This window comes from Dendrobates tinctorius, unplaced genomic scaffold, assembly GCF_039654945.1.
Source record: "Dendrobates tinctorius isolate UK_male_01 unplaced genomic scaffold, ASM3965494v1 ptg000152l, whole genome shotgun sequence".
NCBI lineage: Eukaryota > Metazoa > Chordata > Amphibia > Anura > Dendrobatidae > Dendrobates > Dendrobates tinctorius.
The window spans coordinates 5,013,881-5,032,168 of NW_027361819.1; the positions used below are offsets into that span (position 1 = coordinate 5,013,881).

The 18,288-nt window shown below is 52.2% G+C and overlaps 1 protein-coding gene across 3 annotated transcripts; it reads right to left on the bottom strand.

Moving 5' to 3' along the window:
* Positions 1 to 3,094: 3,094 nt before the first annotated feature.
* BCKDK (branched chain keto acid dehydrogenase kinase) lies at positions 3,095 to 15,450 on the bottom strand. 3 transcript variants are annotated; one of them, XM_073547464.1, is made up of 13 exons: positions 15,307 to 15,450; positions 10,567 to 10,610; positions 10,110 to 10,389; positions 7,328 to 7,396; positions 7,131 to 7,241; positions 7,008 to 7,055; positions 6,810 to 6,929; positions 6,558 to 6,656; positions 6,163 to 6,236; positions 5,946 to 6,074; positions 5,100 to 5,189; positions 4,860 to 5,021; positions 3,095 to 4,420 (listed from the first exon to the last, which is right to left on the bottom strand). In XM_073547464.1, the coding sequence occupies exons 3-13, from the start codon at positions 10,299 to 10,301 to the stop codon at positions 4,276 to 4,278; spliced, it is 1,239 nt and encodes a 412-aa protein (XP_073403565.1). In that variant the 5' UTR covers positions 10,302 to 10,389; positions 10,567 to 10,610; positions 15,307 to 15,450; the 3' UTR covers positions 3,095 to 4,275. The 3 variants fall into 3 exon arrangements, with proteins under 3 accessions (XP_073403565.1, XP_073403567.1, XP_073403568.1); XM_073547466.1 differs by having other exon boundaries at positions 15,285 to 15,439; XM_073547467.1 differs by lacking the exon at positions 15,307 to 15,450 and adding an exon at positions 11,393 to 11,717.
* Between the last annotated feature and the right edge of the window lie 2,838 nt (positions 15,451 to 18,288).

Below are 18,288 nucleotides of genomic sequence, written 5' to 3' on the forward strand. Positions count from 1 at the left end.
AAAAGAGCAGCTTGTCAAGATGGGGATGAAACAGACTGCCTGGAGAAGATCTTCATGGAGACCTTGCCCTCTACTGGGTCCCGACAATTTAGAAGATCTGCTTCTTAAAAGCTGGGATCTTCAGTCCAACAGATGTCTCATGATTGTCTTATGGTCTCATAAGGTTAGTCTTCTTGCGTTTGTTGATGTATTCTGGCCAGACCTTTCTTGATTCATGAAGTGGAAGAACTCCAGTAGCTGTCACACTGCCCTGTATGAACCAGAATACAGATGTTCTAATCTTATAGACTAAAAAAGATGGCTGTGACCTTGTGTTGCCTCATAGAGGAGGCGTTGAGGCCCAACAACGTCTAAACTTCAATGCCAGGAGGCAACTGGACAGGTTCCTCCAAACAAGTCTGTCTCTGCTTTATCATCAACCAGGAAAGTACTTGATCTGGGACTGAAAACAGATTTCTGGTAGAAGACTGTCAGAATGTGGCGATAATTGCGCTACCGCCATCTGCCAGCCTGTGGACTTGAGGTCCGTTTTAGACCTTTTTACAGGCCCATTTACACAGTCCCATGTCAGTTTTTTTTCTGGATTGCTGTGGTCTAAGGGAATGTTTTCTATTCCAAGCCAAGTCTCTCTTCTTCAGATAATCACCATCTCGGGGATAGTGAAGAAAGTAGTCATCGTTGTCACAACAGCTTATGGCTTTGGGAATTACATGTCATTCATTATTTAGATTATTAAATTTGCTTGCATCATCTTCTTCCCCCCATACACCTTCAGTTCTTCACAAAGTCTCCGTTCCCCCCCCCCCTTCTCCCAGAAGCTCTTGATTTTTCTTTTCAAGACCATTTATCTCCAACTACCAGGAAGTCATCCCTTGGATTCATATTCGGCTCTTCATACCAAACCTTGTTTCTTCCTGGAGGAAGAGATTTCTAACTGGAAGGAAATGTCGGTCATCTTTGATTCTCCACCTGTCTCAGTGCATTCAGCCACCACAATCCTGGATCCATTAACGACTTCCGTCAGTACATTCCCTCTGATGATCACTCACATTTCCAGGATCTGGTGCTGGCAATGTTGGGTGTAGGACTGGGATCCACCAGGTTCTCCTTAGGAACAAAAATCTGTTCCCTTACTCGGAAGACTTCCTGTGGTGGACAGAACAGACCAAACTTTCAACTGAAGGAACAAAGTGTTCTAACTATTCATGTTTCAGTCCAATGTTGGGAAGCCCAATTATTGAGTTCTGCTGTTCTCTAAAATATGAATATTTTCTATCAGAGTAAGGATGGGCATAAAACTGACATTATTAGATCGCCCCTCAGTCATCTTTTTTCTAGACTAAATAATCCTAGATTTGCTAATCTGAGTACGGTAGTTCCCACATTGTAGTCACAGGAACATCGAGCTGCTTGGAGATGGTCTGATAACTTTTACCTGTAACATGTTTGTCTATAATTTTCTTTCTATTCTCCTGAGACAACTCTTTCCTTCGCTTCCTCTGGTCCATGCTGAGTGTGATACACACCATGTCACCACACAGCACAGTGAGTATCTGCAGCCTCTATACCGGCCGCTCACTGACTCCAGGACTGTAGACACCTGTGATGATAATTAGTGGACACACCATGATGTAACATGTCCCGTTGTCACATTTTCAGGGGAACCATCATTTCTGTCCAGGTCGATTTCATGAGATTTATTTTATTTTTTTTAAATGCTGTGGACGCATGGCTGAAAAGTAATGTCTGACTTTGATGTTCATTGATTTTTTTTAAAATGTATTACTTTTGTCAGATTCAAGTTATTTCTGTCACCAAACGAGGGGTACCAACAATTTTTTAGCTTCCAGAATGCTTGCGCTTTCAAGCATCACTTGGAAAGGGGATTGTCAGGTTGGTCACACAAGCATAGTGCTTCTATTGATGCTGCCTATGCAACATCAATAGTAAAAAATAATTTAACATCCTAATAAAAAAAATAAGTTAGTTATTCTCACCTTCCGATGGCCCCCCGATCTCCTCAGTGGCGCTCCCGGTACATTCCGGTCCCAGTGATGCTTTGCGCGAAGGACCTTTGTGACGTCACGCTCACGAGACCACGACATCATCTCAGGTGATTGGCGCAGAGCATCACTGGGACCGGAAGATGCTGGCAGCAGAGGGTGAATATATCCAGATTTTTTTATTTTAATTCTATTTATTACAGGAATCTGGTACCCAGGGCCTGGAGGACAGTCTCCTCTCCTCCAAACCCTGGGTACCATCCGCACATGAAGTGCTCACTTTACACAAGGTTGGCATAACCACATGCGTAAAGTGAACGTTTCAATGCATTCCTATGGGTGCGGTGTCGCCGCGATTCCGCACAAATTATGAACATGCTGCGTATTTTTCAGCTATGTGATTCCGCAGCAATGCAGAGTTTCATAGAATTGTATGGGATGAGTTTTATTAGTATTTTTGCAGCGGGAAACGCTAAAAAAACACAACGTGTGCACATAGCCTTATGGTGTCAATTGAGATATGGCTACAGCTTTATTGGGGGGGGGGGGGGGGGGTATTGTATATAATTATGACTTTAAATGGTTTTAATCTTCTCTGGTTTTCTGAAGTACCAATAAAATATTTTAAGGCTATGTGCACACATTGCGATGTGGATCCGCAGCGTTTTAAGGGTATGTGTACATAATGCGCATTCGTGTGCGGATTTTTCTGCAGGTAAAGACCCGTGTTTTACCTGCGGATGTCTAGTTTTTTTTTCTGCATTTTTACACCTACAGATTCCTATAATGGAATGGGTGTAAAAACGCTGGAATCCGCACAAAGAATTGACATGCTGCGGAAGAGAAACTGCTGTGTTTCCACGCTGAGTTTTCTGCAGCATGTGCACAGCGGTTTCTGTCTTACCTACGTTAACATGGTACTGTACATCACTTGCAGATCTGCTGCGGATCTGCAAAGTGTACACATACACAACCAAGAAAAGAGAGATCTAAGGGTAAGACCATACTTACTAGAATACTGCCCCCGTGTACAATATATTTGTGAATTTTCTAGTAAACATTGAGCTGCAAGCAACAAAAAACCACAGACACCTTGAGAAGCCCCCAGGATCATTTGGTTTGTGCCTGAGCTTTTTTTATTTAATGAAACCACCATTTTCCACTGAAAAATAATCTCCGGCATTACTGCAAGGGCCGGTGGGGAGCAGGAGCCGCCTCTGGGGAGAGTGCATAAGTTATAAACAAGGACACTGATCACAACATGTCGCACTCAGCGCTCGTCCCCATCATCCCCCCAAACACAAGTGCATTTCTTCCAGGTGCTTTTAGTCCGTCCGTTTCCCATCAATCTATGATTGTCGCAGGAGACACTGTTCAGATTTCTCTGAAAAATCGGTAAGGATGAAACTCCGGTGACACAGTCTAAGCACCCCGAGACTCCAGCAGGTAACGTGTGGCACCAGCGGTTCTCACCCAACCCAAAGCCCAATGAGATTGATTGTAACACTCAGCGAGGACAAATGCCACAGAATATAAGAACAAAACCCCCACACATCACTCAACATACTTTGTTATTTTCTTCCCCCATAAATATGAAAGACAATAATTGCAGATTGTTGACAGGTTCTGGCTACTGCAAAACAGATACCTGGACAACTGGTATAAGTGCTATATGTTCCTCTATATGCTGGTGTACCACATCATGGGACACACAATGTCCACAGGCAACTGTGTGGCTCAAGGACCACCAGGTCGACAGGAGGGGAAGTGGCCATTTACTGGTCATTAGCAGCAATGACCTCAGATAAAGCTCCAGGAGAATCCACTGCAGGTGAACAGAGGATCCCAATCACAGATCTCAAGCTAGGAGGAGATCCGCCCAATGTCTTGGACACTCAGGATTAATCTCAAAGTCTGTGGTCCCTTAATCATAAAATTGAATCTCAAGACCCCTATAAACCTTAGTTGTAACCAAACATCCCAAGGATCAGCCAGATGGATGCAATGCCAGCACTGAAGGTCCATTCAGGCGTAATCAGCAGCCACCGGCACCAGCTCCATGTACAGGACAGCAAGCAGCGAACCTCAGAAGACAAGGCTTTTTGGCTTGGGCACTTCCAGACGTCCATGGAGGTCACTGAAGTCCTGGCTGAGGCTTCGTGAAGATTTAGTCAGGGCGAATATAAGGTAAAATCTCAGACAGAACGCAACGTAACCCAGTCTGCTGTGGCGAGGAGCTTGGAAAAGGCTTAGCCCGTTGAGTATCCCACCGTTATATACGGAAGCTCTCCTCCTTCCCGTCAATGTGTCTGATGCGGAGGTACACATCCGTGCCGATGCCCTGAAGAGACTGAACGCAGAGCGACCCACCGAGGTACTCTGCGTAGGCACGGGATGTGGGGAGACCAAAGCCAAACCTGAAACAGGAGGAGACCACATTAAGTCCAGACCAGCCTGCCCCCTGGACTAGGCTAGTTAGCCCTTCCTGAGCAATTGCTCCCTCCTTTTATAACAGGAGCAATAAGGTTACATCACAGACTAGATTGTGGTTTGTAAGATCCCTTAATGTTGCCAGCTGTAGCCCCTTCCTTCTGCCGCAGCCAATTTCACCCTCTAATCTCTTGGTACATAGAGTCACCCTCTCTCCCTCATGGTACTTGGGCTGGATACTAGCAAAACTTTTATTCGCACAATCCAACTACCAAAATATTTGGAACATATCACGATTCCTCCTTCCACACACTTTTTACCATCACAGACAGATTTTCCTTGTTATAGGGCTGGATCCATAAGCACCTGACCAGCATTACTCTAATGCTACAGGTAGTGATCCTACACACCCCAAGCTCCTCTTACCCATGCATAGGTACAGAATGGCCACTGTTCACCATTTCAAGCATGTTTCCAAAAATGGGGTTGATCCTGGGATCCTGGTTGCTGGCCTCTGCGGTGGTGAAGTGGTAATTCATAACTTTCTCCAAGTGCTCATGAGAAATGCCACCGCCTCTGTCAGAGATCCTGCGGAAAGAAACGAGCATAGGCTGTAAGCTTTACAGAGACCTCAAGTATTAACCTCCAAGGACAGTAATAACTCACCGGATGATCAGGTCGATGTCATTATTTGCAATGGTGATGGAGATGTCCGGGACATTGTAGGGAGTCTCAATGTGACACTCCATGGTGGCCCTGACCGTAAAGAAAAACATTGACAGTTAAAGATGGAATAATAACCCCTTTATATTTCTCTTGTAATGACTACTGTGCAAGATAAACTTTATTCCAATACTTTAAAACATCGGCGTCGGGAGGATGGGAGGAGTGGAGTGGACAACAGTTTCGCGCTGCAGTGGCGCTTCTACTGGTCACAGTGTGGTTGTCATCCATTCCACTCCTGCTCCCATCACCGATGTTTTAAAAGTATTGGAATAAAGAAGTTTTTTTTTTTTTTTATTAACCGGTGAGTGCCATCCGTTTCTTTCAAATTTTGCAATTACAATGGGACTTGAACACGTGATCTTATGATGCATGGGCAATAATGCTGCACTGTACTCACATTGCAGTGCATTATGCCATCATGTAAGAGGTTACCCTCAGGAACCAACTCTGGTGGATCTCAATTATTAGTGCTTTCTATACCAAGCCACCGAGATCCCAGTGTTGTACTGCATGGCTTCAGGTGGGTTTACAGAACGAGCGCTCTTCCTTTGAGAAACGCCTTGTGTGTCATCATTGCTATTGACAGTGGCACAAAGGATTAAGATGCTGAACCAGGGAGCCCAAAAGTGTAATCAGTCTCCATCTGATCGCACTGTATGGCTTCTGTACCAAAGACATCAGTGCGATCAACAGTCGCATCACGGAGCACAAAGGGACCTGTGCTGATGACCGATGTGCAAGTGTTGAGGATTTCCCAACCTCGGCCTACAGTGCCACACTACCTACCGCATAGAGTTCTTCAGCAGTTCTGGGAGGATATAATCCAAGGGCATTGGAATGAAGGGGAAGCGGGCGGCCACGTGACCATTAATTCGCACCCGTGGGGCGTTACCGTACTTGTGTTCACAGAGGCGTCTGGAAGGAGCAGAGCAAGAGTTATGATAAGAAAAAAAATTAAAAAACCCCACAGATACACAAACCATGAGCAAAACACAGATCTTACCGGGCAAAATCCACCCACTTCTCAATTATCTTCTTCGGTGATAAACGGGTGCAAATTATACCAACAAAATCCGGCTAAAGTATAAAAAAAAAAACAAAAAAAAAAATTTAAGCTACATTGAGAAGTCTGCTCAATCAAAACAAGTCGAAGGTATAGACAACATCTGGTTCTTTGACTCTACCAGCAGAATAGAGTGCTCATAACACAGGACGTAACCCAGAATCAGTAATCTAATGTATAGAGTTACATCCTGTATTCTACTCCAGAGCTGCACTCATTCTGCTGCTTCAGAGCCAACGTCTCACAACATTCCCGTTTCCAGCCCTCCCATTGTCTCCGGGGTCTGCACAGCAGTAACGTGTCATCTTTATTACATGATGTAGACGTGTACTTACCCGTTCCTCGTGCAGGGACAGGTGGTGGGTTGCCAGCATCCTTATACCTAGTCGCGATGTTAGCGTTTTATCCAGGAAGTTTCGGATGATCTGCTCATCCTGCAGGAAAACATGTGAAAATTGTGAACTTGTCATGGATGAGGTTATGGTTGAGTACTCTTTCCCCCCCTTCTCAATATTCTGGATGCCATCCTCTCCCGGTTCATCATCTAGTTCTCCGCTTCCCAAGGTTGTACTTCATACAATCCCTACCTGAATATGCCTCCGGCTTTCCCTCATGCCCTCGGCCAGATGAGTGACTACGTCCTTGTGGTCGTCGAGCAGCTGTCGGAGGAGTTTACAGTACCGAATTTCCGTCTCATGGTCTGCAATCTGCAACACAAGATAGAAAGACACTGGATGTGTGAGACGCTGCCCGAGAAAAGTGGCCTGATGTGGCCGGTAACTTACCGCAGGGAACTCGCTAAGCTTCAGGAAGGCACGGATGTAAAGCTCATGCTGAAAGACAGAAAGAGGGACATTAGACGTCGAGCCCAGAGATGACGGAGGATGATTACTGACGGGAGTGCCCACCACATGGAGAATGATGGGGTTACAGCCGATGATGAACGGGAGGTTGCGGAAACTCTTGATCCGGTGAGCGATGCGGACCGGCAGCTCCTTGTGCAGATATCTGGCACTTTTCTACGGAGGATGATAAAGAGGCAATGATTATATTTGTATGTGACACCTGCAGTCCTGTGCAAAGTTCACCCAAAAAGGAGTCTTACCAGGATGTGGCTGCCATCCTGTGATCGTCCCGAGTACAGCATAGTTGTCGGGGTGAGACGCACTGAGGGCTGCAGACAGGGGGCAAAAAAAATAAAACAAGTCAGATCTATAGTACAGCACCTCTAGTTTCCACAGACAAATCCAGAAGCGAGGAGCCCAAGATCAGTTCAACAGGGCTGTCGACAACCGAGCAGCAAAACTGGACAGGTGCAGCCATGTCCAAATATCACATAAGTCCTTTAAAGGGAAGGTGCCATCCAAAAAATTTTTTTTCAGCAATTGAAAAAATGTAAAGAATTAATGTTTACATTTTCTTAAATTATCATCATTTGTTTTTAATTTTGCAAAATATGAAAAATAATTTTAAAAAGTTTGGCATTTCCATTTAACACTAGGGGGAGCAGCTACCGAAATTTGGCACAAAAACCTAGTGTACAACTAGCTCACATTACTGCCCTGCAGTAATTATGGGCAGAATCTGCTGACATGGGTGTGGTGTCACTCCTCTCCTCCCCTTCTGGGTGTTTGCTAAGTTAAAAGAGAGGATGACATCTAGGAACACAGTGAGCAGCCATTTTGATGGGGCCTGCAAAGTTACTGACTGTCTTTGCATGCGAAGTCTGGATCAGGACAGGTCATCAATCTGCAGAAATGTGTCCTGGATTTCTGTGGAGCAGACAGTCCATCCATGTGTATAAAACACAGCACTCTATGTACAATCCCTGGCAACGAACAGGGTGCCCCCCATAGACCAGCACACTGCACTCCTAAAATACTCTGTGCTGCTGTCACCCTGCTCCTTCCACCATACATCAGGCTCCTGTCGCCTCGCTTTCACACATCGCCAGGACGGGATCTGAGGAGAGAAATGGGGTCTTTGGTCACTGAGCATGGCAGGCAGCAAGGATTCTGGGAGCAGGGTGACAGCAGCACAGAGTATTTCAGGAGAGCAGTGTGCTGGTCTATGGTGGGCACAGAGGGAGATATATGGGGAGGAGCAGGGTGACAGCACCACAGAAATCCAGGAAACATTTCTGCTGATTGATGGCCTGTTCTGATCCAGACTTTGCATGCAAAGACCCCATTCCCCTCCTCAGATCCTGTCCTGGCGATGTGTGAAAGCGAGGCGTTAGGCACAGTCTGGGGTGACGCTGGGAAGCAGGATGGGGGGAAATGGAGCCATTCAGTAGCGATAAAAATGAGACCCCTCTCTTCAGCTGCCTCACCAGCCCTCCCCTGACTGCACCTAACTATTACCCCTGACCCGTGTGCAGGTGCTCAGCCAGAACCACCCTAGAATGGGTCCCCTTTTAGCAGATAATACTGCCATAGTGTTCTCACATAATACCACCATATACTTCACACATAATACCGCCATATAGTTCATACACAATACCACCATGTAGTTCACACATAAATCCAGCAGGGTGACAGCAGCACAGAGTATTTCAGGAGAGCAGTATCACACGGGATAGGATTAGATACACGGCTCTGCAGACTGTATCACACAGGATAGGATTAGATACACGGCTCAGCAGACTATCACACGGGATAGGATTAGATACACGGCTCAGCAGACTATCACACGGGATAGGATTAGATACACGGCTCAGCAGACTATCACACGGGATAGGATTAGATACACGGCTCAGCAGACTATCACACGGGATAGGATTAGATACACGGCTCAGCAGACTATCACACAGGAGAGGATTAGACACATGGTTCAGCAGTCAGTATCACACAGGATAGGATTAGACACATGGCTCAGCAGTCAGTATCACACAGGATAGGATTAGATACACGGATCAGCAGACAGTATCACACAGGAGAGGATTAGATACACAGCTCAGCAGACAGTATCACACAGGAGAGGATTAGATACACAGCTCAGCAATCAGTATCACACAGGAGAGGATTAGATGTCCAGCAGATGGCCAAATGTTTTGAAACAGCAGGGAGCAGCTCCTCCTAAGTTTTGCAAGAGCAGGGGCAGCACCTGGTCGGGTGTTTTGGAAAGCGCAGCTCGGTCTCCAGGAGCTCGTCCTGGTTCCTCTCCTGCAGCTGGTAAGTGCAGAGTGAACATCCAAGCCGTTATGCTGGAACAGTACAGCATCCAGGGCTTGCAATGGAGTGTAAATGGAGCTAAAAGGAACGCACTGGGCTCTAATAAGATGGCGCCTGGCCACACCTACAGCTGTGAATTGAGCTGCCCACAGAGGCGTGCCCAGTTAACTCCTGATGCAATGAAAGAGATAGGGTCGGGAGCCGACCGTTATGTCTTATGGCCAGGGCCTGCCGTAAATAAGCATGGAAAGTGTCGTTCAGCAGCCAGAGAGGTAAGATGGCAGCCCCCAGTGGCTGCATTAATACCGTACAAAAAACAATCCATACACACCACTGAGTCAAGCTTAGGGGACAATATCTTTTTTACATTAAATTATGAAAAAACATGGCACCTTCCCTTTAAAGCCAATGTCCTCCAAGCGTTATTACTACATGTATTAAAGGAATTGTCCATTTTACCAACCATTCTAATGGTGCAGAAATGTATAGCTCCAGGGGCTATGAAACCAACAGCAGGGTGAACCAAGGTCCTTCAGTACAAGAGGTGGCCCACTAGCTTTACAATGGACCGAGTAAAGGCTACCAGAACGTTGTAGCCATTCTTACTACTTGGCTGAGGGTAGGTATTGACGGACAGTTTCAGGACCCATCCCATGACCATCACCAAGGAATATATCAACCACAGTGCCCGGGAGCTGGGGCCGGTTTCCTCACCTTCTCTGACGCCATGTCGATGCTGGCCTGATTGTAGAAGGAGGTGACGGTCTTGGAGCGCTCTCTCGCCTGCTCCGTGTAGCTCTGATCTGTGGCAGATGTGGAGCCGGATCGCAATAACATGGAGGACAGACGTAGAGGGGGGTTCAACGCTCCCTTCGACAACACCTCGGACACAGTCTTACGCAGCATCTTGACGGCCTTTAGTGGTCCTGCGGCACAGACCAAGTCACTGGGTTCGTGGAGACTCTGCGTCCAAGCAGCTGGCACGCGTCACAACCTGCAGAACAAAAAGAAGCAAGGTCTACTCCAGTCACAACCCAATCTGCATCTAGCAACAAGTCGCTGAGCTCTGCGGGAGATCCTCTACACAAGAACAATACTCTACTACATATACAGTTTAGTGACAGCAGGTATGGATGTGACTAGAGGAATGTACGTGACATACAAGTCTTACCCGAATTATTTGGAAGCCGCTCAGGTCATGGGACCAATAGCCATCTACAGGGAGGAAGGGAGATGATTGGTGGTCAGTGATGAGAGAAAGGTCACGTGATAGAACAGATACAGAGCAGGACCACGGATGGACAGCCTGCCCTTCCACGACCACTAATCCAGAATAACGGGATCACCAGCGGTCAAGTCAATGGCTCACGCGTCATCAAAACTCAAAGTAATGGTGCAGGAAGCGACTGAATTCTCACTACAATCGCAGAATAAGTATCCAGAGCATCGAGGCGCGACTAGTCATGTCTGGCCCATGGCTTGCATAGGACAACCGCCAACAGGGGAAAGAGGCGACTAATCCATCCCTGCAGACTCCATGCAGCCTTTTAGGGATCCTACAACTTCAGGGTAAAAGCCGCCATCGTGTGCAGCGATGTCACGGAGAAGGTGGACATCTGCATCTAACGGCTGCCGGGCGACAGATGTTTTGGAGGAATCTGATCTCTACCATAAGATCTATAGGAGTGATATATTAGCGTGGAGGAAAGGAGGAGCAGACAGGACAGTGGAGAAGCAGTTTCCACAGTGATTAGTAAATGTTCTACCCCGTAGAACGCTGGAATGTCTGACCGCAGTGTTTGTCTGCCCGGGGTTCACAGCTGCCACACAAGCAGAAAGCCACCTCAAGGTTACACAGACAACTAAACCAATCCGACCCAATTCCTGCCCTGGCAGATGGGTCACGACGCGATCAGCAGGGTCTCCACACACAGAGAAGGGTGTATAATACCTCAAAATGCAGAAGGTCCCACATAAAACCCCCTAGAGTCACTCACCCTGATAAGTAGAAACCTGCACCAGAAGGAGCACGTTGTGCCGTCTGCGGGAGAGCAAAAACAGCAGCACACAAGGGGTTAATGCGCTGACAACCCCAACAAGTTATGACAAGACTCTGACCAACCAAGAGGACCAGGATGGGGGCAAGGTGTGGAAAATACAGTCCTCGGGTGACCTGGGAGGCAGGCCGGGGCGGGTGCAGACGCCCACGAGAACACAACCCGCCCCGCCGGCCCCAGCATTGCAACACACCAGACCAAATCACAGTAAACATCACTGCCCCCGGTCACACGCCTCAGACAGGAGAGGGTTACACTCCAGGGAACACTGGGCATGTGCAGACCGTCAGCACGTGACCCCAGAGCGGGTGGCTCACAGAAAGTGCAACCTGCAGGCAGTGTTCAGGAGCTGTGAGCATACCCCCCCCATATACACAGCTGTCCTCCTCCTCTCCCACCCCCCCATACACACAGCCATCCTCCTCCTCCTCTCCCACCCCCCCATACACACAGCCATCCTCCTCCTCCTCTCCCACCCCCCTCCTCCTCCTCCTCTCCCACCCCCCCATACACACAGCCATCCTCCTCCTCCTCCTCTCCCACCCCCCCATACACACAGCCATCCTCCTCCTCCTCCTCCTCCTCTCCCCCATACACACAGCCATCCTCCTCCTCCTCCTCCTCCTCTCCCCCATACACACAGTCCTCCTCCTCCTCCTCCTCTCCCCCATACACACAGTCCTCCTCCTCCTCCTCCTCTCCCCCATACACACAGCCATCCTCCTCCTCCTCCTCTCCCCCATACACACAGCCATCCTCCTCCTCCTCCTCCTCCTCTCCCCCATACACACAGCCATCCTCCTCCTCCTCCTCCTCCTCTCCCCCATACACACAGCCATCCTCCTCCTCCTCCTCCTCCTCTCCCCCATACACACAGCCATCCTCCTCCTCCTCCTCCTCTCCCCCATACACACAGCCATCCTCCTCCTCCTCCTCTCCCCCATACACACAGCCATCCTCCTCCTCTCCCCCATACACACAGCCATCCTCCTCCTCTCCCCCATACACACAGCCATCCTCCTCCTCCTCCTCCTCCTCCTCCTCTCCCCCATACACACAGCCATCCTCCTCCTCCTCCTCCTCCTCCTCCTCTCCCCCATACACACAGCCATCCTCCTCCTCCTCCTCCTCTCCCCCATACACACAGCCATCCTCCTCCTCCTCTCCCCCATACACACAGCCATCCTCCTCCTCCTCCTCTCCCCCATACACACAGCCATCCTCCTCCTCCTCCTCTCCCCCATACACACAGCCATCCTCCTCCTCCTCCTCTCCCCCATACACACAGCCATCCTCCTCCTCCTCCTCTCCCCCATACACACAGCCATCCTCCTCCTCCTCCTCTCCCCCATACACACAGCCATCCTCCTCCTCCTCCTCTCCCCCATACACACAGCCATCCTCCTCCTCCTCCCCCACCCCCCATTCACAGCCATCATCCTCCTCCCCCCCATACACACAGCCATCCTCCTCCTCTCCCACCCCCCCATACACACAGCCATCCTCCTCCTCCTCCTCTCCCACCCCCCCATACACACAGCCAGCCGTCCTCCTCCTCTCCCACCCCCCCCGTATACACAGCCGTCCTCCTCTCCCACCCCCCCGTATACACAGCCGTCCTCCTCTCCCACCCCCCCGTATACACAGCCGTCCTCCTCTCCCACCCCCCCGTATACACAGCCGTCCTCCTCCTCCTCTCCCACCCCCCCGTATACACAGCCGTCCTCCTCCTCTCCCACCCCCCATACACACAGCCATCCTCCTCCTCCTCCTCCTCGCCCCCATACACACAGCCATCCTCCTCCTCCTCCTCCTCTCCCCCATACACACAGCCATCCTCCTCCTCCTCCTCTCCCCCATACACACAGCCATCCTCCTCCTCCTCCTCCTCCTCCTCTCCCCCATACACACAGCCATCCTCCTCCTCCTCCTCCTCTCCCCCATACACACAGCCATCCTCCTCCTCCTCCTCCTCCTCTCCCCCATACACACAGCCATCCTCCTCCTCCTCCTCTCCCCCATACACACAGCCATCCTCCTCCTCCTCTCCCCCATACACACAGCCATCCTCCTCCTCCTCCTCCTCTCCCCCATACACACAGCCATCCTCCTCCTCCTCTCCCCCATACACACAGCCATCCTCCTCCTCCTCTCCCCCATACACACAGCCATCCTCCTCCTCCTCTCCCCCATACACACAGCCATCCTCCTCCTCCTCTCCCCCATACACACAGCCATCCTCCTCCTCCTCTCCCCCATACACACAGCCATCCTCCTCCTCCTCTCCCCCATACACACAGCCATCCTCCTCCTCCTCTCCCCCATACACACAGCCATCCTCCTCCTCCTCTCCCCCATACACACAGCCATCCTCCTCCTCCTCTCCCCCATACACACAGCCATCCTCCTCCTCCTCCTCTCCCCCATACACACAGCCATCCTCCTCCTCCTCCTCTCCCCCATACACACAGCCATCCTCCTCCTCCTCCTCCTCCTCTCCCCCATACACACAGCCATCCTCCTCCTCCTCTCCCCCATACACACAGCCATCCTCCTCCTCCTCTCCCCCATACACACAGCCATCCTCCTCCTCCTCTCCCCCATACACACAGCCATCCTCCTCCTCCTCTCCCCCATACACACAGCCATCCTCCTCCTCCTCTCCCCCATACACACAGCCATCCTCCTCCTCCTCTCCCCCATACACACAGCCATCCTCCTCCTCCTCCTCCTCTCCCCCATACACACAGCCATCCTCCTCCTCCTCCTCCTCTCCCCCATACACACAGCCATCCTCCTCCTCCTCCTCCTCTCCCCCATACACACAGCCATCCTCCTCCTCTCCCCCATACACACAGCCATCCTCCTCCTCCTCCTCCTCTCCCCCATACACACAGCCATCCTCCTCCTCCTCCTCCTCTCCCCCATACACACAGCCATCCTCCTCCTCCTCCTCCTCCTCTCCCCCATACACACAGCCATCCTCCTCCTCCTCCTCCTCTCCCCCATACACACAGCCATCCTCCTCCTCCTCCTCCTCTCCCCCATACACACAGCCATCCTCCTCCTCCTCCTCCTCCTCTCCCCCATACACACAGCCATCCTCCTCCTCCTCCTCCTCTCCCCCATACACACAGCCATCCTCCTCCTCCTCCTCGCCCCCATACACACAGCCGTCCTCCTCCTCTCCCACCCCCCCATATACACAGCCGTCCTCCTCCTCTCCCACCCCCCCATACACAGCCGTCCTCCTCCTCTCCCACCCCCCCGGAAACACAGCCGTCCTCCTCCTCTCCCACCCCCCCGTATACACAGCCGTCCTCCTCTCCCACCCCCCCGTATACACAGCCGTCCCCCTCCTCCTCTCCCACCCCCCCTATACACAGCCGTCCTCCTCCTCCTCTCCCACCCCCCCCCCCTATACACAGCCGTCCTCCTCCTCCTCTCCCACCCCCCCCCCTATACACAGCCGTCCTCCTCTCCCACCCCCCCGTATACACAGCCGTCCTCCTCCTCTCCCACCCCCCATACACACAGCCGTCCTCCTCCTCTCCCACCCCCCCGTATACACAGCCATCCTCCTCCTCCTCTTCCTCTCCCACCCCCCCGTATACACAGCCGTCCTCCTCCTCCTCTCCCACCCCCCCGTATACACAGCCGTCCTCCTCCTCTCCCACCCCCCCGTATACACAGCCGTCCTCCTCCTCCTCTCCCACCCCCCCCGTATACACAGCCGTCCTCCTCCTCCTCCTCCTCTCCCACCCCCCCGTATACACAGCCGTCCTCCTCCTCCTCTCCCACTGCTCTCCACACACATATGCGCCCCGCTCACCTCTCCGGTGTCCGCTCCTCACCTCTGTTGTTGTTCTCTCGCGGCCTCCGCGACCAGCGCGCGAACTACAACTCCCGGCGTGCGCCGCGGCCACGTCACCCCGTGTGAAGGGGCAGTAGTATAGCGAGGAATCATGGGAAGTGCAGTGAGGGGAGCTGTTCATGTACAAACGCGGCGCCATTTTGTTGGCGTCCTGATTGCAGAGGTCGGAGAGTGCAGCCCTGTAGGGTCAGAACTGCCGCACCGTCTCCATGGAGATAACTGGAGTGGTCACAGCGTGACTTTCAGTGAAGGCAGAAAAGCGCGGGAATGTCACCTCACGTGACAGTTGATTGCATTTGCAGCCCCTCTGAGGCAATCAGGTAGGTACTGCTGAGGCGATGATGAGGTAAGGACGAATGAGGCGATGGTGAGGTAAGGACGGCTGAGGCGATGGAGAGGTAAGGACGGCTGAGGCGACGGTGAGGTAAGGACGAATGAGGCGACGGTGAGGTAAGGACGAATGAGGCGACGGTGAGGTAAGGACGAATGAGGCGACGGTGAGGTAAGGACGAATGAGGCGACGGTGAGGTAAGGACGAATGAGGCGACGGTGAGGTAAGGACGAATGAGGCGACGGTGAGGTAAGGACGAATGAGGCGACGGTGAGGTAAGGACGAATGAGGCGACGGTGAGGTAAGGACGAATGAGGCGACGGTGAGGTAAGGACGAATGAGGCGACGGTGAGGTAAGGACGAATGAGGCGACGGTGAGGTAAGGACGAATGAGGCGACGGTGAGGTAAGGACGGCTGAGGCGACGGAGAGGTAAGGACGGCTGAGGCGACGGTGAGGTAAGGACGAATGAGGCGACGGTGAGGTAAGGACGAATGAGGCGACGGTGAGGTAAGGACGGCTGAGGCGACGGAGAAGTAAGGACGGCTGAGGCGACGGTGAGGTAAGGACGGCTGAGGCGACGGTGAGGTAAGGACGAATGAGGCGACGGTGAGGTAAGGACGAATGAGGCGACGGTGAGGTAAGGACGAATGAGGCGACGGTGAGGTAAGGACGAATGAGGCGACGGTGAGGTAAGGACGAATGAGGCGACGGTGAGGTAAGGACGAATGAGGCGACGGTGAGGTAAGGACGAATGAGGCGACGGTGAGGTAAGGACGAATGAGGCGACGGTGAGGTAAGGACGAATGAGGCGACGGTGAGGTAAGGACGAATGAGGCGACGGTGAGGTAAGGACGAATGAGGCGACGGTGAGGTAATGACGAATGAGGCGACGGTGTGGTAAGGACGAATGAGGCGACGGTGAGGTAAGGACGAATGAGGCGACGGTGAGGTAAGGACGGCTGAGGCGACGGAGAGGTAAGGACGGCTGAGGCGACGGTGAGGTAAGGACGAATGAGGCGACGGAGAGGTAAGGACGGCTGAGGCGACCGTGAGGTAAGGACGGCTGAGGCGACGGTGAGGTAAGGACGGCTGAGGCGACCGTGAGGTAAGGACGGCTGAGGCGACGGTGAGGTAAGGACGGCTGAGGCGACGGTGAGGTAAGGACGGCTGAGGCGACGGTGAGGTAAGGACGGCTGAGGCTACGGTGAGGTAAGGACGGCTGAGGCGACGGTGAGGTAAGGACGGCTGAGGCGACGGTGAGGTAAGGACGGCTGAGGCGACGGTGAGGTAAGGACGGCTGAGGCGACGGAGAGGTAAAGACGGCTGAGGCGACGGAGAGGTAAAGACGGCTGAGGCGACGGAGAGGTAAAGACGGCTGAGGCGAAGGAGAGGTAAAGACGGCTGAGGCGACGGTGAGGTAAGGACGGCTGAGGCGATGGAGAGGTAAAGACGGCTGAGGCGATGGAGAGGTAGGGACGGCTGAGGCGATGGTGAGGTAAGGACGGCTGAGGCGATGGTGAGGTAAGGACGGCTGAGGCGATGGAGAGGTAAAGACGAATGAGGCGACGGTGAGGTAAGGACGAATGAGGCGACGGTGAGGTAAGGACGGCTGAGGCGATGGTGAGGTAAGGACGGCTGAGGCGATGGTGAGGTAAGGACGGCTGAGGCGACGGTGAGGTAAGGACGGCTGAGGCGACGGTGAGGTAAGGACGGCTGAGGCGACGGTGAGGTAAGGACGGCTGAGGCGACGGAGAGGTAAAGACGGCTGAGGCGATGGTGAGGTAAGGACGGCTGAGGCGATGGAGAGGTAAAGACGGCTGAGGCGACGGTGAGGTAAGGACGGTGAGGTAAGGACGAATGAGGCGACGGTGATGTAAGGACGAATGAGGCGACGGTGATGTAAGGACGAATGAGGCGACGGTGAGGTAAGGACGAATGAGGCGACGGTGAGGTAAGGACGAATGAGGCGACGGTGAGGTAAAGACGGCTGAGGCGACGGTGAGGTAAAGACGGCTGAGGCGATGGTGAGGTAAAGACGGCTGAGGCGATGGTGAGGTAAAGACGGCTGAGGCGATGGTGAGGTAAAGACGGCTGAGGCGATGGTGAGGTAAAGACGGCTGAGGCGATGGTGAGGTAAGGACGGCTGAGGCGATGGAGGTAAAGACGGCTGAGGCGACGGTGAGGTAAGGACGGCTGAGGCGACGGTGAGGTAAGGACGAATGAGGCGACGGTGAGGTAAGGACGAATGAGGCGACGGTGAGGTAAGGACGAATGAGGCGACGGTGAGGTAAGGACGAATGAGGCGACGGTGAGGTAAGGACGAATGAGGCGACGGTGAGGTAAGGACGAATGAGGCGACGGTGAGGTAAGGACGAATGAGGCGACGGTGAGGTAAGGACGAATGAGGCGACGGTGAGGTAAGGACGAATGAGGCGACGGTGAGGTAAGGACGAATGAGGCGACGGTGAGGTAAGGACGAATGAGGCGACGGTGAGGTAAGGACGGCTGAGGCGACGGTGAGGTAAGGACGGCTGAGGCGATGAGGTAGAGACGTCGAGGTGATGATGTTAGGATGGCTGAGGTGATGAGGTAGGGACTCCTGACATGCTGAACCAGGTCCATCAAATTT

Excerpts from the sequence above, each read along its gene's own strand:
- BCKDK (XM_073547464.1), bottom strand. The coding sequence starts at position 10,301 with ATGCTGCGTAAGACTGTGTCCGAGGTGTTGTCGAAGGGAGCGTTGAAC. Across the intron at positions 7,242-7,327 it reads AGGATGGCAGCCACATCCTG|AAAAGTGCCAGATATCTGCA; the intron begins GTAAGACTCCTT and ends CATCCTCCGTAG. Across the intron at positions 7,056-7,130 it reads ACCCCATCATTCTCCATGTG|CATGAGCTTTACATCCGTGC; the intron begins GTGGGCACTCCC and ends TCTGTCTTTCAG.